At 39.4% G+C, this 20526-nt stretch overlaps 3 protein-coding genes across 4 annotated transcripts; 1 reads left to right on the top strand and 2 right to left on the bottom strand.

The window, feature by feature from the left end:
• Nucleotides 1-1742: 1742 nt before the first annotated feature.
• LOC131936412 (F-box/WD repeat-containing protein 9) lies at nt 1743-7947 on the bottom strand. 2 transcript variants are annotated; one of them, XM_059293386.1, is made up of 10 exons: nt 7852-7947; nt 6109-6674; nt 5716-5901; nt 5165-5307; nt 4839-4973; nt 4092-4204; nt 3165-3399; nt 2921-3034; nt 2660-2818; nt 1743-2265 (listed from the first exon to the last, which is right to left on the bottom strand). In XM_059293386.1, the coding sequence occupies exons 2-10, from the start codon at nt 6605-6607 to the stop codon at nt 2164-2166; spliced, it is 1686 nt and encodes a 561-aa protein (XP_059149369.1). In that variant the 5' UTR covers nt 6608-6674; nt 7852-7947; the 3' UTR covers nt 1743-2163. The 2 variants fall into 2 exon arrangements, with proteins under 2 accessions (XP_059149369.1, XP_059149368.1); XM_059293385.1 differs by having other exon boundaries at nt 6109-6671.
• Nucleotides 7948-9184: 1237 nt separating this feature from the next.
• On the top strand, nt 9185-14118 carry LOC131936409 (uncharacterized). Its single transcript, XM_059293380.1, has 5 exons — nt 9185-9409; nt 10166-11711; nt 12297-12543; nt 13417-13521; nt 13960-14118. The coding sequence occupies exons 2-5, from the start codon at nt 10168-10170 to the stop codon at nt 14104-14106; spliced, it is 2043 nt and encodes a 680-aa protein (XP_059149363.1). The 5' UTR covers nt 9185-9409; nt 10166-10167; the 3' UTR covers nt 14107-14118.
• Nucleotides 14119-15185: 1067 nt separating this feature from the next.
• On the bottom strand, nt 15186-18271 carry LOC131936410 (uncharacterized). The gene has a single exon (XM_059293382.1). The coding sequence runs from the start codon at nt 18097-18099 to the stop codon at nt 16063-16065; it is 2037 nt and encodes a 678-aa protein (XP_059149365.1). The 5' UTR covers nt 18100-18271; the 3' UTR covers nt 15186-16062.
• Nucleotides 18272-20526: the final 2255 nt, after the last annotated feature.

Here is a 20526-nt window from a genome sequence, read left to right as displayed (position 1 = left end):
CAAACACATACAACGTACAGTATTCACAAAGTGTCTATATGAATAGTAGGCTCCTATATTGCTTCAGGAGGCAATGGCTGCAAATGGAAGTGAAATCCTCAGTGTGCACACCACGGCTCTAGATGAGGAGATCATGGTTGTCCTTGTTTCATGATCCCTCATTCAACCTTTGCCGGTACTGTCCAAATGAATGCTAACTTTGGTTGCAGGAGCTGCTAAAAGGAAACCATCTTTCCTACATTGGTTGCGGTCCCCAACTAACGAGCATCAACTGCGCACCTTTTCATGTGTGCATATACTTCGTAGACACAGTGTACTTGTGATGGTAACTTTCTTTAGTTTAATTTGGGATGAAAATAGAACTAAAATAGGTTAAATATTACACATGCTTCAAATTAGCAATTAGATTGTGTAGGCCTATAGTTAGTTGTGATCTAGCTACTGTTGTGACTTGTTAAAATAGCTTTACCTCATTCTCAATACATTTCTTGTACAGAATAATAATTATCTGAAAATATTTATCTCTTAAAATGTTTTTAGAATTTTGAAAAAAATGTATGAACATTTTGTATTGTGTGATTTATGTATCAAATCTTTATTCTATTTGAATATGTCAATAGTGCATTTCCAAATTACATAAAAAGACCTATTTTTCTATGACATAACTGTGTTGTTTACTCTCTTATATATTTCCAGATGTAATGTGTAAAAATTGTTTTGGTTAATGTTTATGGTTGTGTTTAAATTGTATACTATTGCAACAGCTTTGCTGTTAGGGTGTGAATTTTTCATAGATTTATTTATTGTTTCTGGCATTTAGACTATCCTGCCAGACATTTTTTAAACTGAGATTACAATGGAATGGAGATAATAGGTCATTTAATGATGATTTATTGGCTAGATGAATGTGTTCTTTATCTGGTTCAGATTGTTGGTAAGTTTAGTTGAGACAAATTACCATCGTGTGTTCTTAATGTCTGCTTGTGACATTTTGTTGTTGCTCTGATAATTGAGATACACTGCATTGCAAAAATGCCTTGGTCAAAGCTTGATTAGATTGTTGATTCATAAGTTAAACTTTTTTCATACTAAAATTTTCCCTTTTAGTTATTGGTGAAGATAAATTCAGGTGTGAGATTTCTGTAAAACTAATGCTGAAAGCTTCTTTACACTTTTACTCCCACTTTGGACTAAGGAACATTTTATATTAAAGTATTTTTACATTTCTCCAGAAAACAAGTAGTTTGTTGTCTGTATTTTGGATTTTAAAAATTACATAAACACATATCCACAATTATTTTTCTAATGTGAAATACTTTAATAGGATCACAAAGCATGACCAGGTATGCAGGGGGAATTTGTTTCATGACCAAATATAAAGAGAGATTTTGAAAGCTAAATTTCACTTTACATTTGGTCATGAAACATATTCTACCTGCATATTGTTTACAGCTTAAAATCTTTTATGCCTAAATTTGGTATGAACGTTATGCTTTAAAAAGTCAAGATAGTAAGACTAAATCCAGAAGACACAGCCTATTGCATATCTTGACTAACAAAACAAGTAAAATAACTTTAAAAAAAAACATGCAACTTTGTTTTAAAAGATGGCACATTTAATTAATGCAACAGAAATGTACATTGACTTTTACTCAAAGTGTAAGACATCATGTACAGAAACTAAAGAATCTGTCAGTGGGATACTGTGGGGTATATATTCATAAAACAAAAAACTGATCACTTTCAATATGAACATATTAAATTTATAAAATAAATAAATAACTCTTGATTGGTAATCATCAACTAAATATCTTTGATTAAATAAAAGACTTACTACATCAGAGATGAGATATAAATGGTTGTATCAGCTTAAGCCACCAAAAACTGAATGGCTTTTCGACTTCATGTAAGGTGAAATGAGTACAATAGTGTACACAGATCTGTATAAGGAGCATTTGATTGTAGATAACAAACACTGGGTAATGTTCAATTGTAAAATATAAAAAAATTGTGCTAAGCATACAACTTAAAAGGCAGCCTCATTCACAAAAAGAGAGAAGTGGTGATCATATTAAAGTTACCAAACTTGCTGAAACTTGGCATTCCACGAGACAGGTGAAGAAATGTCTTAAAATTACGAGCTTAGGTATGTGGATCCATGGCTCATGAGAGACGATAAGCATCTTTCCCCCAGTGTTTGGGTACCCAGACTCCGATACACTCATCACCCCCAGCACTTACCAGCACACCATTTCTGTAATCAATCTGAAGAAATAAACATATTTAAAAGAAAATTCTTCTTAAAAATGTATATTGAGGACAAAATTTTAAAATGATATCTGCGTTCTAAATAATGAGTATGTTTCATCATCATCCCTTAACCCTTATAGGGGTCATTGGGGCACCACAGTTGACCTTATAATTTTCTGCCACTCTGATTAGATTTGAGATGGACAGTCCAGTCCAGTAGTATGTTTACATAGTGGTAAAAATTATAATAAAAATATATTAATTTCTTGTTTTTATTTGGGTTTAAATTTTAAAATAATTTGTTTTTATCTTGAGGTCTTAAATATAATAAATGATTACTCATAACCCAGACCAAACTAAGTTTTGAAAAATGATAACTTTATGACTGAAAACAATTTTTCAAAAATACCTTTGCAATTTCTTTGTTGTGGACGCTTAACGTGGCAATGACATCTGGCTCTTTAGTTGGTTCTAGTACCTTGACGGTACGGTCTCCTGAGCAGGTGAAAATTGCACCAGGTGTGTTAATGACACCTGTAATTTTTTCAGTATGACTCACATTGTAAAACTGGAGAAACATTAAATTTAAAAGTCAGGTGAAGAAAAATGATAAATTAAAAAAAATTTTAGTATGTGATTTTAATTTTTAGTATCGCAGTAAATAACTTACACCAGCATACTGAAATACTCCTTCAGTCCCATCATGCAAGTGGAGATGGCCACTTTTATCACCAAACCACAGCTGGTTGCCAGAGTAACTCATACACAATGGGTAGCTGTCCAGCTGATTGGGAGTAGACCAAATAAACACAACTTTTTAAAAACAAGAATTATGACCTTTAAATATCAAAACAGGAATGAAACAAATGAAGCTGACAGGACTGAAGCTGAAACATACAGACACATGTTCCTACCTTGAACATCATAAAGATTTTCCCAGCCCTACGGTCGTAAATTGATATAGATTTATCTTCACTTCCAGACAGAATAAAGTTATCATTCCCAGTGACACACAGCACTGGCTTTGTGTGGAAGGTTCTAGAACGAACATTTGATGTTCTGCGGTCAATGAAATAAACTTTCTTGTCAAAACAGCTGGCCACTATTTCATTTTCTTCTGCATACAGCGACAAGACAGGGGACTTGCATCTATAGAGAATAATCAAATAAAAATAAACTACTTGCAATTTATTTTATAAGAAACTACTTACATACTTTTAAAGAAACTAATTAAACATTGGAATTAACAAACAAAAAAATCATCCAGTTTTAGACTTATGGCCCAAAGGAGAGGTAGAGCGCAGCCATAGCATTTGAAAGAATAGAGCCATCTTTATCATTACTATGGATCCCTTGTGGAGCATAGGGTTGCAACAACACCTCTCCATTGTACTGGTTCTAGGCAATTCCTCCAAGCTGGCATCCATTAATGAAAGTCTGAACTTTGTTGCTATCAGTTTGTTTACTCTCCACATCTCAGACCCATAGAGGAGAACAGATTTCACATAACTGTTAAACAGCCATATTTTAGAAAGTGTAGACAGTGGTCTTGACGTACAGGATGTGTGGAGGGTGTTGAAGGTGTACTTCGCCTTGCTTAAGTGGCTTTTGATGTCATCATCTGCTCCCCCATCCTTGCTTACTACATTTCCTAGATATATGAAGCAATCCACCTCAGAAATAGTCATTTGACAGAATAGGGTGGCCAGACTTAGTTTAGTACAGATGAAAACATGGAATCAAACAAACAAATTTTACAATGTTCTCCAGTGCTTGTTTACACCCTCCCTTAGTTCTACATTAGTTACACACAGAGCAGCTGTGATATGAACAAAACTTACTTGAATGATGAAACAAGTTTGCAATCTGCCCCCGCGTCAAACATTCTAATGCTAGTATCCCATGATCCAGTGATGACATCATTTCCTACTGAAGTGATGCTCCAGATCCAACCCTAAACAAAGATTACGATGAATTTCCAAACATTATTACACTTACAAACATCAAGGTACCTAGCATAAGTAAAGAGTATTCAAGGCTATTTTTGTTCATCTGGTATCATAATTCTCAGCCCTTAGCATTGCCCTAGAAATGACATTGGCAGAGTAGAAACATTAATATGTCTTTAACATTGCCCTGACTGGATACTTGTGAATATAATTTAGAGCAGGACAAAGATGAAAGCTACAAGAAGGATACTGCCACAAAAATAAACTGAGTGTAAAAACAGATAACAAATCAGTCACACCCAACTCTGATGGGTACCAAATAAGGGAAAGTAAAGGCGGCTGGGCATAGTGCTGACCACACTATCTCTTCATATGCCGAGGTCACAGAAACAAGTGAACTCTACTTCACTTGCCCTATAGACCGTCAGGTTTGAAAAGGGAACTTTACTTTTGCACACCTTGTAAACACACAATGGGCATAGAGTTGACAACACTATCTCTTTATATGCTATGGTCAAAGGAACAGGTGACCTTGGCTTAATTTGCAGCATATACATTACTTTTCCACAAGGGAACTTTACTTTAAACACACAATAACAGAAAGCTGTAGTTAACACTCACGAACCAAAACATGCTCACCTCATGGGAGACTGTATTAGAATGTACCAGCATGTCCTTCATCTGGTCATCTGTTGCTGCTGGGCCTGGATACTTGGTCAGATCAATCAGGTTTAAACTGCGGTTACGGTCACCAGAAACAAGCAGGCCACCATCCTTTGGATAGTTCACACATTTCATTCTTACATCTAAATATTTACAATCCTTTCTGTATTATATCATTTTCTTTACAAACAGCAGCAAAAGTAAATCAGGATGTTATATATTGTAATGTGAGAACAAATGTGTAGCTTTCATGAAATTAACAAAACATTACAATAGACTACATCAATAAACATTTTTTTTACCTTCATAAGATGTACGGCGTCCACCTCACCATACACATTACAGGAATACATAAAGTGGTCAGTGTAGGTCTGTGTGTCAGTCCACACTCTATGGATATCTTCTCTCTCAATACAAGCTTCATCCCACTTAAAGTCTGGTGGACCTAAAAGGAAAGCATTGGAAAATGACATTCAGTTTTAATCCAGGTGGTTGTGTAAACATCAGCAGTTTAAAATTGGCAGACTCAACTAAATTAGAAAACCTATGCTCAATTCTAAAAGAGGATCTTAAAACAACTCTGACTGTTTTTTAACATGAAGTCTGACATCTATAACAAACATGATATCTGACATCTGTAACAAACCTGATATCTGACAACTGTAACAAAACTGACATCTATAACAAACATAAAATCTGACATCTACAACCAACACATATTTTGACATCTTTAACAAACATAGTCTGACATCTATAACAAAAACAAGTTCTGACATCTGAAACAAACACTGACATCTATAACAAAAACATGTTCTGACATCTGTAACAAACTTGAGATTGGCCACAAGCTTACATGACACGGCAGGATACTTTTTGGGCCACCTTTTAGAGATCCTCATCTTCCAGTACCTCTGGCTGGCAAACATGTCCTGAAATCTGAGACAGACTTTGCTCAAAGCATGTTTGATAACTCTTGCTTCCAAGAACGTTGCTATGTAGAACAAAACATCGTCATCCAGCTGGTCAAGAGTTAAGGGCCCTGCAACAAATATATTTTTAAAATATAGGTTTCGATCATACAAATCCTTTCTAAATATACAATATTATATTATGGCTCTTTAGTAATTCAGCATTTCTTTTACAGAACAATTTTTAGGCACTGTTATAATATATTGTTTAACACCATTAATGCTTGAATAAAGATGCTTTATAAAAAAAAAATTTAAAGTCAATATGTCAATATTACCTTCAAATGTAAAAGAGTTATAATGCTTATTGAAGTCAAGCTTCAAATCACTGACCCCATCAGTGTTGGTATCTGCATCTGTCATACTGGGCAGGCCATCCGAGGTGAAAGACTTGTTTATCTGATACACAATCACGCCATCCGTTTCTAGCTCTTCATGACAGGCTGTGTCCAACTCATGGTTGTCTTCCAGACTTTCCAGCCTGTTCCTCTCACCAGCCAGGTAGTTAATTTCACAGTGACCATCATCAGCTATATTCTCCTTGAGGTTGGTCTTGCAAAAAAAAGTTGAAAAATCCCCAGCCGAGGTACTCTCTATAGTGGCAGCAGTGTCATTGGCATGTGGAGCTGAGAGTGGGGAATCACAGCTAGTGCACTCAGCCGGAGCATCAGCGCTTTCTGAATGAACGTCACTGTTGCATAAAAGGTGTTTAGCTGTTTCTGTCTCCCCAGTATGATGATGGGAGCTCTCCTGTTTGTCAGGGACATCAGACATCATCAATAACCCAACAGTCTGTTTTAATTTCTTTTTTTGCTATCACCTGAGTCTCCACAAATCTTTACTGCTTAGAAATAGGGAAAGATAACTCATTTTATTTTGGTACAAGGTAATCAGGGGGCTTCTTTTACATAATCATCAATGATGTCAGCCTTCAAGTTTTGAACTGATCTATTGTTAATTTAGAATTTAAGACATTATTTCAAATTGCTAATCAAAGAATAGAAATAATAAAGCTATATAACACTATTGACCAGCAGTAAAGTTCTTACTGAGCTCTAGTTAATTATAATCCTTATAAATCGATAGACTTTTAGATTTTTATTAAAAGTAGTTTATATGCTGACTTCCATACTAAGTCTTAGTTAATTTACATTACAAGTAGGCCTACATAGATTATGATTATAAGGGGTCACCAATAAATGATTTCTACTTATGAGCTACCTCCTCCCCACTGTCACAAAAAGCCAGATGTCACACCTCAGACTACAACCCCCCCCCCCCCTCAAAATTGCAATTTAATTTTAACCCAGTCAACATAAAGTATATCAATCAATTTCTATTTCAGTTTACAAAAATAGTTTTCTAAAATATGAAATAATGTCTAAAATTCAGTTTCTAACATGTATTTTTTTCAAAATGCAACAGTGTGATGTCACACTAAACTCACCCCCCCCCCCTTCATCACAAAATCCTCCCCCCTCCTCCTCCCCCATTGGAGTGTGACATCATTTATGGATTCACTAACCACATTATTTTTTATTAGAAACTCACCACTTGTTGACAACTGGACTCAGACTAGAGATCTGACCCTTATAGTATAGTTACAGTATAAGACATAAGTACTTATACTTGGTATTTAATACTACTTTTACTAGACTAAGTACTAGGCGTAGATAAGATATAGAATCAGATTGCCAATATCTGTCCAATATCAATATGTCACTCAAGTAATACTACTGGTTTACACACAATTAAATATACTGCACAGTCTACACTCCACTCCTAGATCTACATGGCTACTCACAATGAGTAGTCCAAACAGCCTACTAAAAGTAACAACAACTAGATCTATAGAGTGCAGAGTAGAAACTCAGCAGACCCAGTACAGAGAGAGACAATCCCAGCCACAATTATTAATTCAAGTTGCAAAGTGAAGTTGGCATAAGGTTCTACATGATTCTAGATCTATAACCACTATCTATGACTAATTTTAATAGAGTTCAAACAAGCAACTTGCTCACTGTTAAAAATACATTGATAGAATAAATCGTCTTCAAATGAGTCATCGTCAAAAAGTTACAGACAAGGCATAGCCTATCAAATTTCAATCACTGACTAGATTCTAGGCCCCTATGACTAAAATGTGCAATGTAAACATAGAAAAGCAACCAAAGATCACGATTGGTTTGCTATATTTGTTGAAGCCAATCAAACGCTAGGTTGAAACTGTTAAAAACGAGAAATGTTATTAATCCTTAGTAATGAAATGAACAAAACAATTTTGTATTTTATAAAATGTCATTTTTAAAGGAGGGGGGGGGGGGGGAATTCATAAATCACGTCGTCACACTGCTGAGAGAGGGGTAGAGCTAAATACGAACTTCTGTGACTGACGATAAATGAAGGGTGCCATCTCACATTTAAAAAAAAAAAAGTATTTTTAAAATTGAATTTTATAATTAATTTCCCCAAAAATGCCTAGATCTATATAGTAAATTTAAAAATAAAAATAGACCAAGAATTCTTAAATTGATCCGTATTTGCTAAAATTGTCTTAAATAAAATCTAGTCGACATTTTCGGCTAAATCGAGTTAGCTAGTTATTTTCTATAGGAAGGGCGGCAATCCATTAATGTATTAGGCAAAAATAATCTAGCTTGGTTATATCCCTTCAAAGAAATTGACAGAAAATAGGGAATGGGTGTGTTCGGCTATGGTAAAATGTCATTGTAGGGGCTAGTTAAAAATCATTAGTTATTTACTCCCTATATCAATCACCGTTAAATAATGCTAACGTTCGAGGACTAAAATATAGTCTTTAACCACAAAATCTCATATCATATAACGTTTTTTAGGACCCCCCCCCCCCCCGGCACAATCAGGTATTACAAAATCGTCGTAAGTTTTAAAATAAATTATGGAAATCACATCCTTTTAGAAGAAATTACTGGAAACATTTTCGTTCAAAGCAGTTTTAAAGTTTAATGGTAAGTTGTGTATGGAAGTTGTATAGAATTTTTTGTCCAGAAATTCTAAATAAGAATAAAGAAAAAAAAAAGGTGTAATAAAACATTGCTTTATAACATCGCACAAAAAGATAAACAAACAGCCCACCCATTTCATGGTTCATATTTTCAAGACCTCTAACAGCTTTCAAATTATTATTTTTTTCGCCTTGGTATTAAATTTCCCTAACTGATCATACAATTACTCTGTGCCATGGATTATTCAGTTTGCTTCTTTTCAGATTTTCATATCCTCAGACCCAAAATAATAATTTCAGAAAGATCAGCAAGACAAACATCTTATTCTCCAACCCAAATGGGTCCCTAAAAATTTAAAGGAAATAAAAAAAAAATGTATGTTTTTCTTCCGGCTCAATCGATGACATCCGGTGATTGATATCCAAAATAACATCATTCACGAGTTCAACATCGTCAACAAAGTTGTTTTTAAAGATGGAGACAGGCTAAAGTAGAAAAAGAAAACACTTCATTCAATGATGAGCGCTTCTGTTAAGCCAAGATTATTTAACCTAGCTTGCACATTGAGTAGTTTGGCTGACATATAGATGCAACAGTAAGTACTTGACTTAGATGGGATTCAGCCAAAGAACCTAGTCCTAGATTTAGTCCTAGAATCTTGCTAGATCTACAATCTACATACATTCAAGTGTGGCTTTAATCTAAAGCACCAACAACAGTACCCCTATGACAATACACGATGTTGATGTACATCAGACATTAAGTACACCATACAGCAAGTACACCAAACTACTACATGTAGGCTGATATTAAACACTGTGTACATCCAAAGACACTGTACACTATCTACACCTAATACAATATACACCAAATACAATGTACTCCATGATACAATGTACACCAAATACCCTGTCCGCCAAATACCGTGTACTCTAAACACCAGGTGCACCAAACACCATGTAAATATAATCTCATACATAGTTCCCGAGTTTCTTTAAACTGTTTTGGTTTTCAATTAAAAACCCGAAATATTAGCGAAATTTGTTGCAATTTAAAAATTTCAAATATTGAACTACCCCATACACACAGTCTAAAAGACAGCATAAATGCTCACCCAAGCGGTAAAGACAGCTATTCTAACGAAAATTAACATATTTAACACAATATAGTCTCTGTCTTCTACATAGAAAACACCAACACAGTCCTTCTTCTCCTTTAATATGTGACAGAACATATGGACAATACCATATATATATATATATATATATATATATATATATATATATATATATATATATATATATATATATATATATATATATATATATATATAATGAGGTACTTTCTTTAGAAATGGACGAAGACGAGGAAAAAACGTCCAGTCAACCGTCTACACCATCAAACCATGTCAGAGCCAACAAGCTGGGCCTCCTGACGTCCGGCATCAACCGTCAAATCACGTCCGCCAGGTCGGTGTCCATGAAGCACATCAAAAACGTCAAGTCGAAGATCGACAGCCGCATTCACCTGGGGGTCGACGCGCCCCCCGGCAAGCACCTGTACGACGAGCGAGCCCCGAGGAAGTTGTTCGATGACGAGGGCATCGAGCTGCAGGACCTCTCGTCTTTCTCTGGCGCCAGCGAGGTTTCCCTGTCCAACGAGGAGCTGCTCAAGGCTGGACACTCTGGCACGATGCTCAAGACAAGTCCAGTTACCGTACATCAGCTTGGAACCAGCCCCACCCCAGGAGTTACACCGCGGCTACCTGCTATCCGGATATCCCGGCCGTCAGATGATTCGATTGTAGAGCCGCCGACGTACGAGGAAGCAACAGCCCAGCGGGCAGACTTGGAGCACGTACCTAGCGGCAGGCTGAGGCGAGGCTCCGATTTTTCCCCGGGTAGCTCCAGCGGTACTTCCGGCCAGCGCGAACCACGTGACAGGATACTGGATAAGATAGAACGGATTGGCCAGGATGTGCGCGCGCAGAGCAGCGTCGCGCCAAGAGGGAACGTAGCCCCAAGAGAAGACACGGCGCCTGTGATACCACACAGCGAGCTGAGAGCGTTAGAGAATGCAGAAACCAATAGCCGCTTTCTTAAAGTCCAGCCCAACAGTTTTGACCAAGATGGTTCAGACCACATCAACATCTCCAACACAATAGAATTAACGGACAGCCGGTACAGCGTGGCGTCCAACACAGCGTTTAGGTTCTCCCCAATAGAAAACAAGGCCGTGAACTTTCCTCAAGCAGACGACCAATTTCAAGGTCACGATTCCTCCATCAGCAAACACCGTGCAAGCCCCCTATCCGATGAAATGCGACGTCAGCTAAACCAACAGATCACAAAAGGCGGCACCCCCAGGCTGACCCGCCCTGTCTGGGCCACCGCCCAGGGGCCACTGGTGGAGGATGAGGACACAGTCCACGTGGCCATCCCACTGTTCCCTGACGACGTGCAGCAGGCCATTAGTCACGCCGTTAAGCCGCTCCGGTCCAAAGACGACCTGACCCCCGGCACGCGGGCTGCCAGAGCTGAGGAGACCACACGGAACATCAACCTGCTCAAGAAGTACGAGATAGAAAACATCCACACCTTCAACCCCCAGCCTCCCGTGGGACCGGCCCAGAAGAAGCCCTACCAGAATGAGATGTACAGAATGTTCAGCACCGGTACGGGACCCATGTTTGTCGCCAGACGACCGGCTCCCTCGGCCCCGTCCGCGGACGTCCAGGAGCAGCAAGCAACTTTCTCGTACCCGTACACAACGTCGTACGCACCGCATGGGTTTTACTACAACACGGGCCAGCCCGCGGCCACAAGGGATCTCATAGATGCAGGCACGGCCTCGCCAGTGTACCACGATATCCAGTCGTTTGAGGACCGTCATTACAGGTGAGGGTATATTTTAAATGTTTTGGTTGGGTTGGACGGAGTCTGTTGTTGATTCAAGACATGTATGTTAGAAATATTGTGGGGTTGGAAGGGGTCTGTTGTTGATTCAAGACATGTATGTTAGAAATATTGTGAGGTTGGAAGGGGTCTGTTGTTGATTTAAGACTATGTTAGAAACATTGTGAGGTTGATAGCTGTCTGCTTGGTACCCATTCTAACTGCGACGCCGTGGTCGAATGGTAGAGCGTGCGACCGCTTACCCAAAAGTCTCGAGGTCGGGTCCCGGTCCTGAGTTTGTAGCAAGAGCTGAGTCGACTCAGCTGTGGTGAGTACCTGACTTCGGTCAGGGAAACTAACGACCACACTTTACAGGTGAATTCTACTATATCTGAGTCGGCTAAAAGAAGTACAAGTGCCAACAGCAGAAAAAAAAACTTAATTAGTTAATTCGTTCATTAAAGTTAGGGTCAGGCTCAAGAGTGAGGTGGGGGTAGAAACGCAAGCCCCTTAACAAACTTGAATACGTTCTGTCGATATTAGATTATCAGTGTAGGTGTATATTTACCTATTCTTGTCGTCGTGCAGAGAACCCAGCACACCGAAACACCCGTCCAAGATAAAGGGTGGCATCACTTCCGTCTTCTCGTTGTTTCGATCCACCCCCGTCAAGCTGAAAGAGGATCGGCGTGGCAGCGACACTGTCGACCCTGCCACCACTGGTCACACCGTCAGGTTCACGGACCAACCCGCCACCCGACACTCGTTTGACAGTGTCGACCCCCCCGTCCCGTTCTATGTTCAGAACACCAAGGAGAGGCGGCCATCTTTACCGGTGAGTTGTGGGTTGTCTCAGTGGCAACCTTGCACGTGCTATACGTGGATGTTTATATCTAACTGACGGCCGTCTTTACAGGTGTGTTGATGGTTGTTTATAGGCAACCATATATATATATATATATATATATATATATATATATATATATATATATATATATATATATATATATATATATATAGTCGTATTCCTACACAAACCACCCCCCTCCCCTCTAACCACCCAACTACTCCACTAACCATCTCACTACTTCACTAACCACGCCACTACCCCACTAACCACGCCACTACCCCACTAACCATGCAACTACCCTACTACCCCCACTAACCATGCAACTACCCTACTACCCCCACTAACCACCCCACTACCCTACTAACATTGCCACCAGCCCACTAACCATGCCACTACCCCACTAACCACGCTACTACCCCTCTAACCATGCTATTACCCTACTACCCCCACTAACCACCCCACTACCCTACTAACATTGCCACCAGCCCACTAACCATGCCACTACCCCACTAACCACGCTACTACCCCACTAACCATGCAACTACCCTACTACCCCCACTAACCACCCCACTATCCTACTAACATTGCCACCAGCCCACTAACCACGACACTACCCCACCAACCACCCCACTAACAATGCCACTACCCCACTACCCCACTACCTCACTAACCAAGCCACTAACCCACTACCCCACTAACCACCCTACTAACCACCCCACTAACCACCCCACTAACCACCCCACTAACCACCACACTACCCCCACTAACCATGCCACTACCCCATTAACCATGCCACTACCCCACTACCCCCACTAACCACCCCACTACTCCACTAACCACCCCACTACTGTATCCCAGCACCACCGAGAGAGCCACTCCTTCTCCATAGATGAGTTGCTGATGCAGGTTGCGTGCTGTTGTTGTTGGCCGATTGGTCTCGCTGCCAAGATCTTGACCTGCACGGTGAGTTACCGGCTGCATCTAATTAACCTAATTATTGTAGTTGTTAAATGAATATGTAATTGTAATTTAAAGTTCCCTTTTTGATACTGACGGTCCATTGGCAATTGAAGTAGAGTTCACCTATTTCTGTGACCGCACTATGCCCAGCTGCCTTTACTTTCACTAACGCGAGTTAGATACCCATCAGAGCTGGGTAGACTCAGGGACGGTCAACGGACTTGAACCCGGATTCGAACTCGAGACTTTCGAGTTAGCAGTCGTATACTGTAGCATTTGACCATGCCGTCACGTAAAAGTAAGGTAGATAATATAAATAAATGATATAAGCACGTACAGAAGCCTGACTGTCAGTATAACAGAGAAAGGTGACTATTGTAAAGAAAACCAACCGTTGCTTTTGTCTCTATACAACACTAATGGCAAGACGTCACATTTCAGACGTCACGCAAACGAGACGCGACGTGCATGGCATACATGGGACGTCAGATGACGTTGTATGCCCTGCTAGTGGGCATCGCATTTTACATGGTCACCATCGTGTTTCTGGTCTCCGTCTTACTCACCTTACTGCAGGACAACAGGTAGACGCACGTGCAGAAGGTGAGCACCACGCATGCGCAGAAGGTGAGCACTACGCACGTGCATGCTAACCTTTGTTTCACGGAGTCGTTCCTGTCACAGAAGGTCACCAGTGGAGGTCAGAAGGTCCCAGGTCTTTGATCAGAAGCGTGCCAGTAAAGGGGGTTAGGTCATGAAATTGGTGGGTAATAGAATTTTAGTTTTTGTAAGATGCTAGAGAAGACGTGTGGTCGAGTGTTAGGTACTTGCTGTTGTTTAGTTCTTAACCTAGAGGTTAAGTTTTAGCCGAAAAGATTCGTTTGAGGTTAGGTCTTAACCAAGATATTAGGTCTTGGTACAGAGTTAGGTCTTAGCCAATAAGCTTGAGTGATATCTTTATTATATGGCCATTTTAAAAGAGCAAATGTTATATTGAAGAGAGGTGGCCGCAATAGACGATGTTTATATGAGCCGAATGATTATAAGAGCTTTAACATCACAAAACATCCGTTTATAATGTTTTTACATCGCTCATTAATGTGTGTACACATTAAACCATCACCCATTAATGTTTTACACATAATTTGTTGTTCTTTAGTTTCGTCAGGAAATAAAAACAACGATGAAACACTCTATATTTGGCTGGTGTTATATGCTGATATGTTGTTATATGGTGGTGTTGTGTTCTTATATGTTGTTATATGCTAGTGTTATATGCTTATATGTTGGGGTTCTATACTGAACCGCGTGGTTGGGTCAGTAACGTCAACAGTACACATCAAGTTATGCTGTGCTGTTACATCATTGATGTCAAGACATCTTTCTCTTTCTCTCTGTATATATATATATATATATATATATATATATATATATATATATATATATATATATATATATATATATATATATATATATATATATATATATATATGGGTGTATGTGTGTGTGTGTGCTCGTGTGTATGGAAGAGGGTATGTGAGTGTATGTAGATAGCTCATGAAGTCTATAACGTCTACCAGTAAGTCATTAAATTTGGTGTCAAAATGACTCCAGACCAAACAAAGCACAAAGACAATTGTAAAAGATAAAAGATTATTTAATACATTTGACATTTTATTTTGTAAAGTAAACTTACACCTCGAAAAGAATCAAGTAACATATGTGTTGTTCATAGATTAAACCAATCTTTTAACCAAATACATTGGTAATCGATTATTTACAGTATTGCACAGAATCGACTCGATCACAGCGTTCAGCCCATTAAAAGGGAGATAACAGGACAAATTATTGATAGTTATCCCCCTTCGATCAGCTGCCACTAAAGCCTATCATCAGCTAATATAAAACGTCCCCAGTCAAACCCACTTTGTACATTTAGAAAACGCCCCATAATAGTCAAACAACCAACATCAAGCTGAACAATCGATGCCACGTTAACCAGCCTGTCACGTATAAATGTCACGTTACTTGAGCATCACAGCAGACGATCAAGATGTTTCAATAAAAAAAATGTCTACGCTGTTTATCAGAATTTAAAAAAAAAACGTTAATCTAGGCGAAAAAAATCTTAGTAGTTTCCCTTTAGTTGAAAAAAAAATTGATTCCACACCAGTATTTTCTAAGCATAAACTCCAGATAATTTTACGCTGTACTTTCATACCACTGACCGTATATAGATACTTATAATAATGTTCAAATAATGTTCAAGTTAAAAAAAATTACTCCGCATACATTCACAAATATTTTACACATCTGTAAACCAAATTTAGTTATACATTTATCCCTAACATCTTCGCACCTAGCTTCGTTAACACGTTGAATAAACTCTGGATGAAAACCTAACGGTTTAGTGACTTTCTATTGTGCACTTAAATAAATTAGTATTTTAATTACTACCTAAAATTTCGTCGTAATTTAAAGTTATTTAACCTGAGCTAAATCATATTGCCTGTATAACTATTTAAATAAAAAAAGGTCTATTTTCTAGAAGTTTCTCTTGTAGCTGGGTATATTCCACAAGGAATTTTTCCCCGTCCAGCCGTCCACCGGCTCCTGACGCCGTGCCACCACCAGCTCCCACAGGCTGGTGAAGCGGGAGCCGTAAGCCTTGGACGCCACAAACTGGCACTTCAGCTTCAGGTTGGTGTAGCAGCTGACCACGTCCACCCCGAAGTCGTGGAACGCCCGCTTGTTGCCCAGGTCGTACACCTCCACCTCCCCCGCCACGAACGTCAGCACCCCGAACAGGTAGAAATCCTCGATCGGGATGATGGGGACTTCTTCAGACGCTAGCAGAATAGCCGCGATCAGTTTCCGTGTGAGGATGACTGCGTAACCCTTGCAGTACGGTCTGAGAATCGTTTTGTTGGGGAACATTTCCTTGCTGAAGGAGTTGGGACCAAAACGAGGTACGGGGCCTTGTGGGTTGAAGTGACATAAAATAGTTCTTTTTCCTACGGTGTTGGCGGCGGTAGGAAGAAGCCCGCGTAGGAGTTTGTCTGTGTCTACGAACACATCCTCGTCAGTTTTCATGACGTATTCAACATTCGGACAGAACTGGGTCACCCAGCGGAGTCCGGTGAGGCCTTTGAGGGCGTTGTTCTGGGGCGTGTCGGGGAAGGCGCCCTGGATGACATCACCGAAGACCTTCTGCTCCTGGTTGAGCGCGTTCTGTGCCCCGAGCGACGCCGTCTTGCCGACGACGAACACGTGCAGCACGACGAAGTCCTTGAAGGCCTGGGACGAGGCGAACGAGTTCCTGACCCGCTGCCTCTGCTCCTGGTTCTGTGGCTGCGAGTGGACCAGGTACAGGAGATCAATCTTCGCCTGTCCGTTGCAGACGTCAGGACTGTTCATCGTGAACTCCGGCTCCGGGTTCTTCTCAATTTTTTCCGGAATTTTTCCGTAGTACTCGGATATAATTTTTTTCGCCCTGTCAATGAATCCTTCAGTGACAACAGGTTCGTTGCCCTCTGTCTCCTTCAACTGACCGTCCGCTTGGTCTATTTCCTGACGCGCAACGGCGCTGTTTAACGCGGGCTGTTTGTTGCCTAGCAACGAGCTCTGACTTTTTAGGTGACCTTGAAAATGCAAGTAACCAGGTTGCGGACCTTGTCCTTGTAGTTTCAGCGACCCCAGCGCTGGGTGGAGATTGCTCTGTAAATTCAGCGCCCGCCCCTCCTCCGGCGGCTGTTGATTTGCCCGCCCCTCCCCCTGTTGATTAGTCTGAGCTAGACCTATCTGTAACCTGGGAGCTGCTTGATTAGCTCCCACAACTCTCTCAGAGTCGAACCGAGCCGCAGGTAAGTACCCAGCGCCCCCTGGCGTCGGCTCCAGCAGCACCTCCGTCTTGTCTTGGTCTAGAATCTTCTGCTGACCTTTCTGGTCCTCGGGGTCAAGCCGCAGCATCTGCTCCTGGTTCAGCATGGCGTCGATGTCGGCCTTGACCTCCCCCGCGATCTTAGCGCCCTCTGGGTAATCCACCTTAGCGCCCTCTTCATTGGAGACTTCCATCTCGATGTCGCGCGCGGCTTTGGATATCTCCACACTTTTGACATCGACCTTCTTGCTCGGGTCCTTATCCTTCCCGTCGTAATCAAAGAAAACCAAATTCTCCTCGGCCTTCTTCTTGCCTTGGTTAAACCCAGAGAAAGCGACTGCGGTACCGACAGGGTACAAGACCAGCGAACCCTGCTCCGGGTTTCTGACGAACACTTCCGCTGTGAGCACCGGGTTCTGGAGCGGGTCATGCGCATCCGATACTATGGTGTCAAGGTCAAGACGACCCCCTGTCGTATAGTCCCCGGGGGAGCAGCTTGTCTCCCCGTCTTTGGCGGGTGTGTCCGAATCCCGCGTCACCCGGAGTGTGCCGTCTGCTGGCTCCGTGGATTTGTTGAGCAGTTGCCAGACGCCGATGACGACAAACACCTGGAAGGCGGCAGGCATCAGCTTGCTAAAAATAGACTTCCGGCGACAGTTACAGCTGAAGCAGCCCTTGAGTCCGTCCATGGATTTATTCATCCTGTGAACTCTACTCACAACAAATAGTCAACAAATCCTTGAGCCTGGTTGGTTCCCTTGACTATCTGATGTCTTACATGAACTGTTTCATCTTGTATGTCATTAGAATGGATGCTGTTTGTAAGGGTACTGATGATTGGCTAGGCCGTTTGTAGGGGAACTGCTGATTGGCTAGGCCGTTTGTAAGGAAACTGATGTTTGGCTAGGCTTGGTCGTGGGGTGGGAAAAAAAGAATCAGACCAGAGAACATCTGCAGGGAATAAAATTATAAGAATAAAGTGATATACAGAAGTGGAAAAAACAGACATACAGACACATATATAAATTATATGTAGGCTTATATATATATATATATATATATATATATATATATATATATATATATATATATATATATATATATATATATATATATATATATATGCATATGTTTATGTATGGTATATAAATTACATAGGAATATATATATATATATATATATATATATATATATATATACATATATATATATATATATATATATATATATATATATATATATATATATATATATATATATATATATATATATATACCCTTCATTTAGCAATTTAGTAATATACACTAGTAGCCTACGGGTTTGAGCTGAATGGACCACAAAAGTTGTCTATTAATTTAAAGGCTGTGGTTGTGTGAAAGTAATTAATGTCCACACCATGATGCAATCGAATGTCAATTTGGTCTGTGGGGAAGACCACTGTGTAAGGCGACGCAACTCTCGGAACAGCTATTTTAAGGGAGGTAATGCGATTTTAGTTTAAAGGGAAGAAACTCGATCTGTATTTTTATGTCAAACAAGTAAACATCAATCAACATATATCTTTAAACTTTTAGATCTATAAACAAACTAATAAAGAAACATAAAAATCATAGAAAATGCGTCATTAAAATAATCAAAAGAAATCCCGGTGGGTTTCTTTAGTAAAATAATTCTAAGGTGTTTGGATTTTTTTACAAAAAAAAAAATAAAAAAAAAAATCATTACAGAAACACAAACCCTCTAAAGGAACAGAGTTGCATCCCCTAAATGACTGTTTTATGTCAATTTGCTTTCTTTCTTTAATTACTAAATATAAATTTCATTATCATGTGTTTGAAACCGAATAAACTACAAACTACTTTTTTAAAGTTTAAAAAGGCAGAATAGAAATGTGTATGAAAACTGCTAAGGGAAGAATGTTTGATTTGAGTTTTGTCTCATTTTACTCTTCATCTCATTCAGGCTGCTTAAAATATTACATTTTTTTTTTCTAACCCCACCAAAATTATATGCCTTTCAATTTCAATTTCAATTTTTTTTTTTTTTTTTTTTTTTTTTTACTTTTTTCAGGTTCAATTTTCTAAAAACCCTAGATTCCTCTCAAGCATTTCACAAAGGCAGATATTGAACTTTACCATTTTTTAGGGGCACAAAAATAAGCGTAACCATTTCACACAGGTAGAAATAAAATTTTACCATTGCAAGCAGGCAAAGATAAAACTTTACCTTTGCGCACAGGTAGAAATAAAACCTAACCATTGTACATAGGTAGATATTAAATTTGCCCATTGAAAACAGGCAAAAATAAAATTTTACCATTGAAAACAGGCAAAAAAAAACTTTACTATTGCACACAGCTAGGAATAAAACTTTACCATTTCACACAGGCAAAAATAAAACTTTACCATTGCACACAGTTAGGAATGAAAATTTACCGTTAAACAGTCAAAAATAAAACTTCACTATTGCACACAGGCAAAAATAAAACTTTACCATTTCCCACAGGCAGAAATAAAACTTTGCATTGCACACAGCTAGGAATAAAACTTTACCATTGCACACAGCTAGGAATAAAACTTTACCATTGCACACAGGCAAAAATAAAACTTTACCATTTTCCCACAGGCTGAAATAAAACTTTACCAGTGCACACAGGCAGAAATAAAACTTTGCCATTGCACACAGGCAGAAATAAAACTTTACCATTGCACACAGCTAGGAATAAAACTTTACCATTGCACACAGCTAGGAATAAAACTTTACCATTGCACACAGCTAGGAATAAAACTCAACCAGTGCAAGCAGGCAGATATAAAAGCCACGGTGGATAAAAATTTGACCGTTTCCCTCAACTAGGTGATCTACCCAGGAGGAAAGAACACGTAATTATTGCAGACAAATAAATCAACAGAACGAAAGAACACATTATTGCAGACAAATAAATTAATAGGAGGCAATATAATGGAAGAAACCTACAGTAACTCGCCTGCATGACTTAGCCTAATTATATGTTGACTGAATGCGCCTAACCTACAGATATATGATGATTAAAGTCACCTGTATGAATTAACAAACAGTTATTTGTGAAGTCACTTGAATGACAACCTACAGTTGACTGAAGTCACCTG

The sequence above is a fragment of the Physella acuta genome, unplaced genomic scaffold, assembly GCF_028476545.2.
Source record: "Physella acuta isolate Inbredline_101_S28 unplaced genomic scaffold, ASM2847654v3 ptg000178l, whole genome shotgun sequence".
NCBI classification, from domain to species: domain Eukaryota; kingdom Metazoa; phylum Mollusca; class Gastropoda; family Physidae; genus Physella; species Physella acuta.
This window is presented reverse-complemented; position numbering and strand designations above follow the sequence as displayed.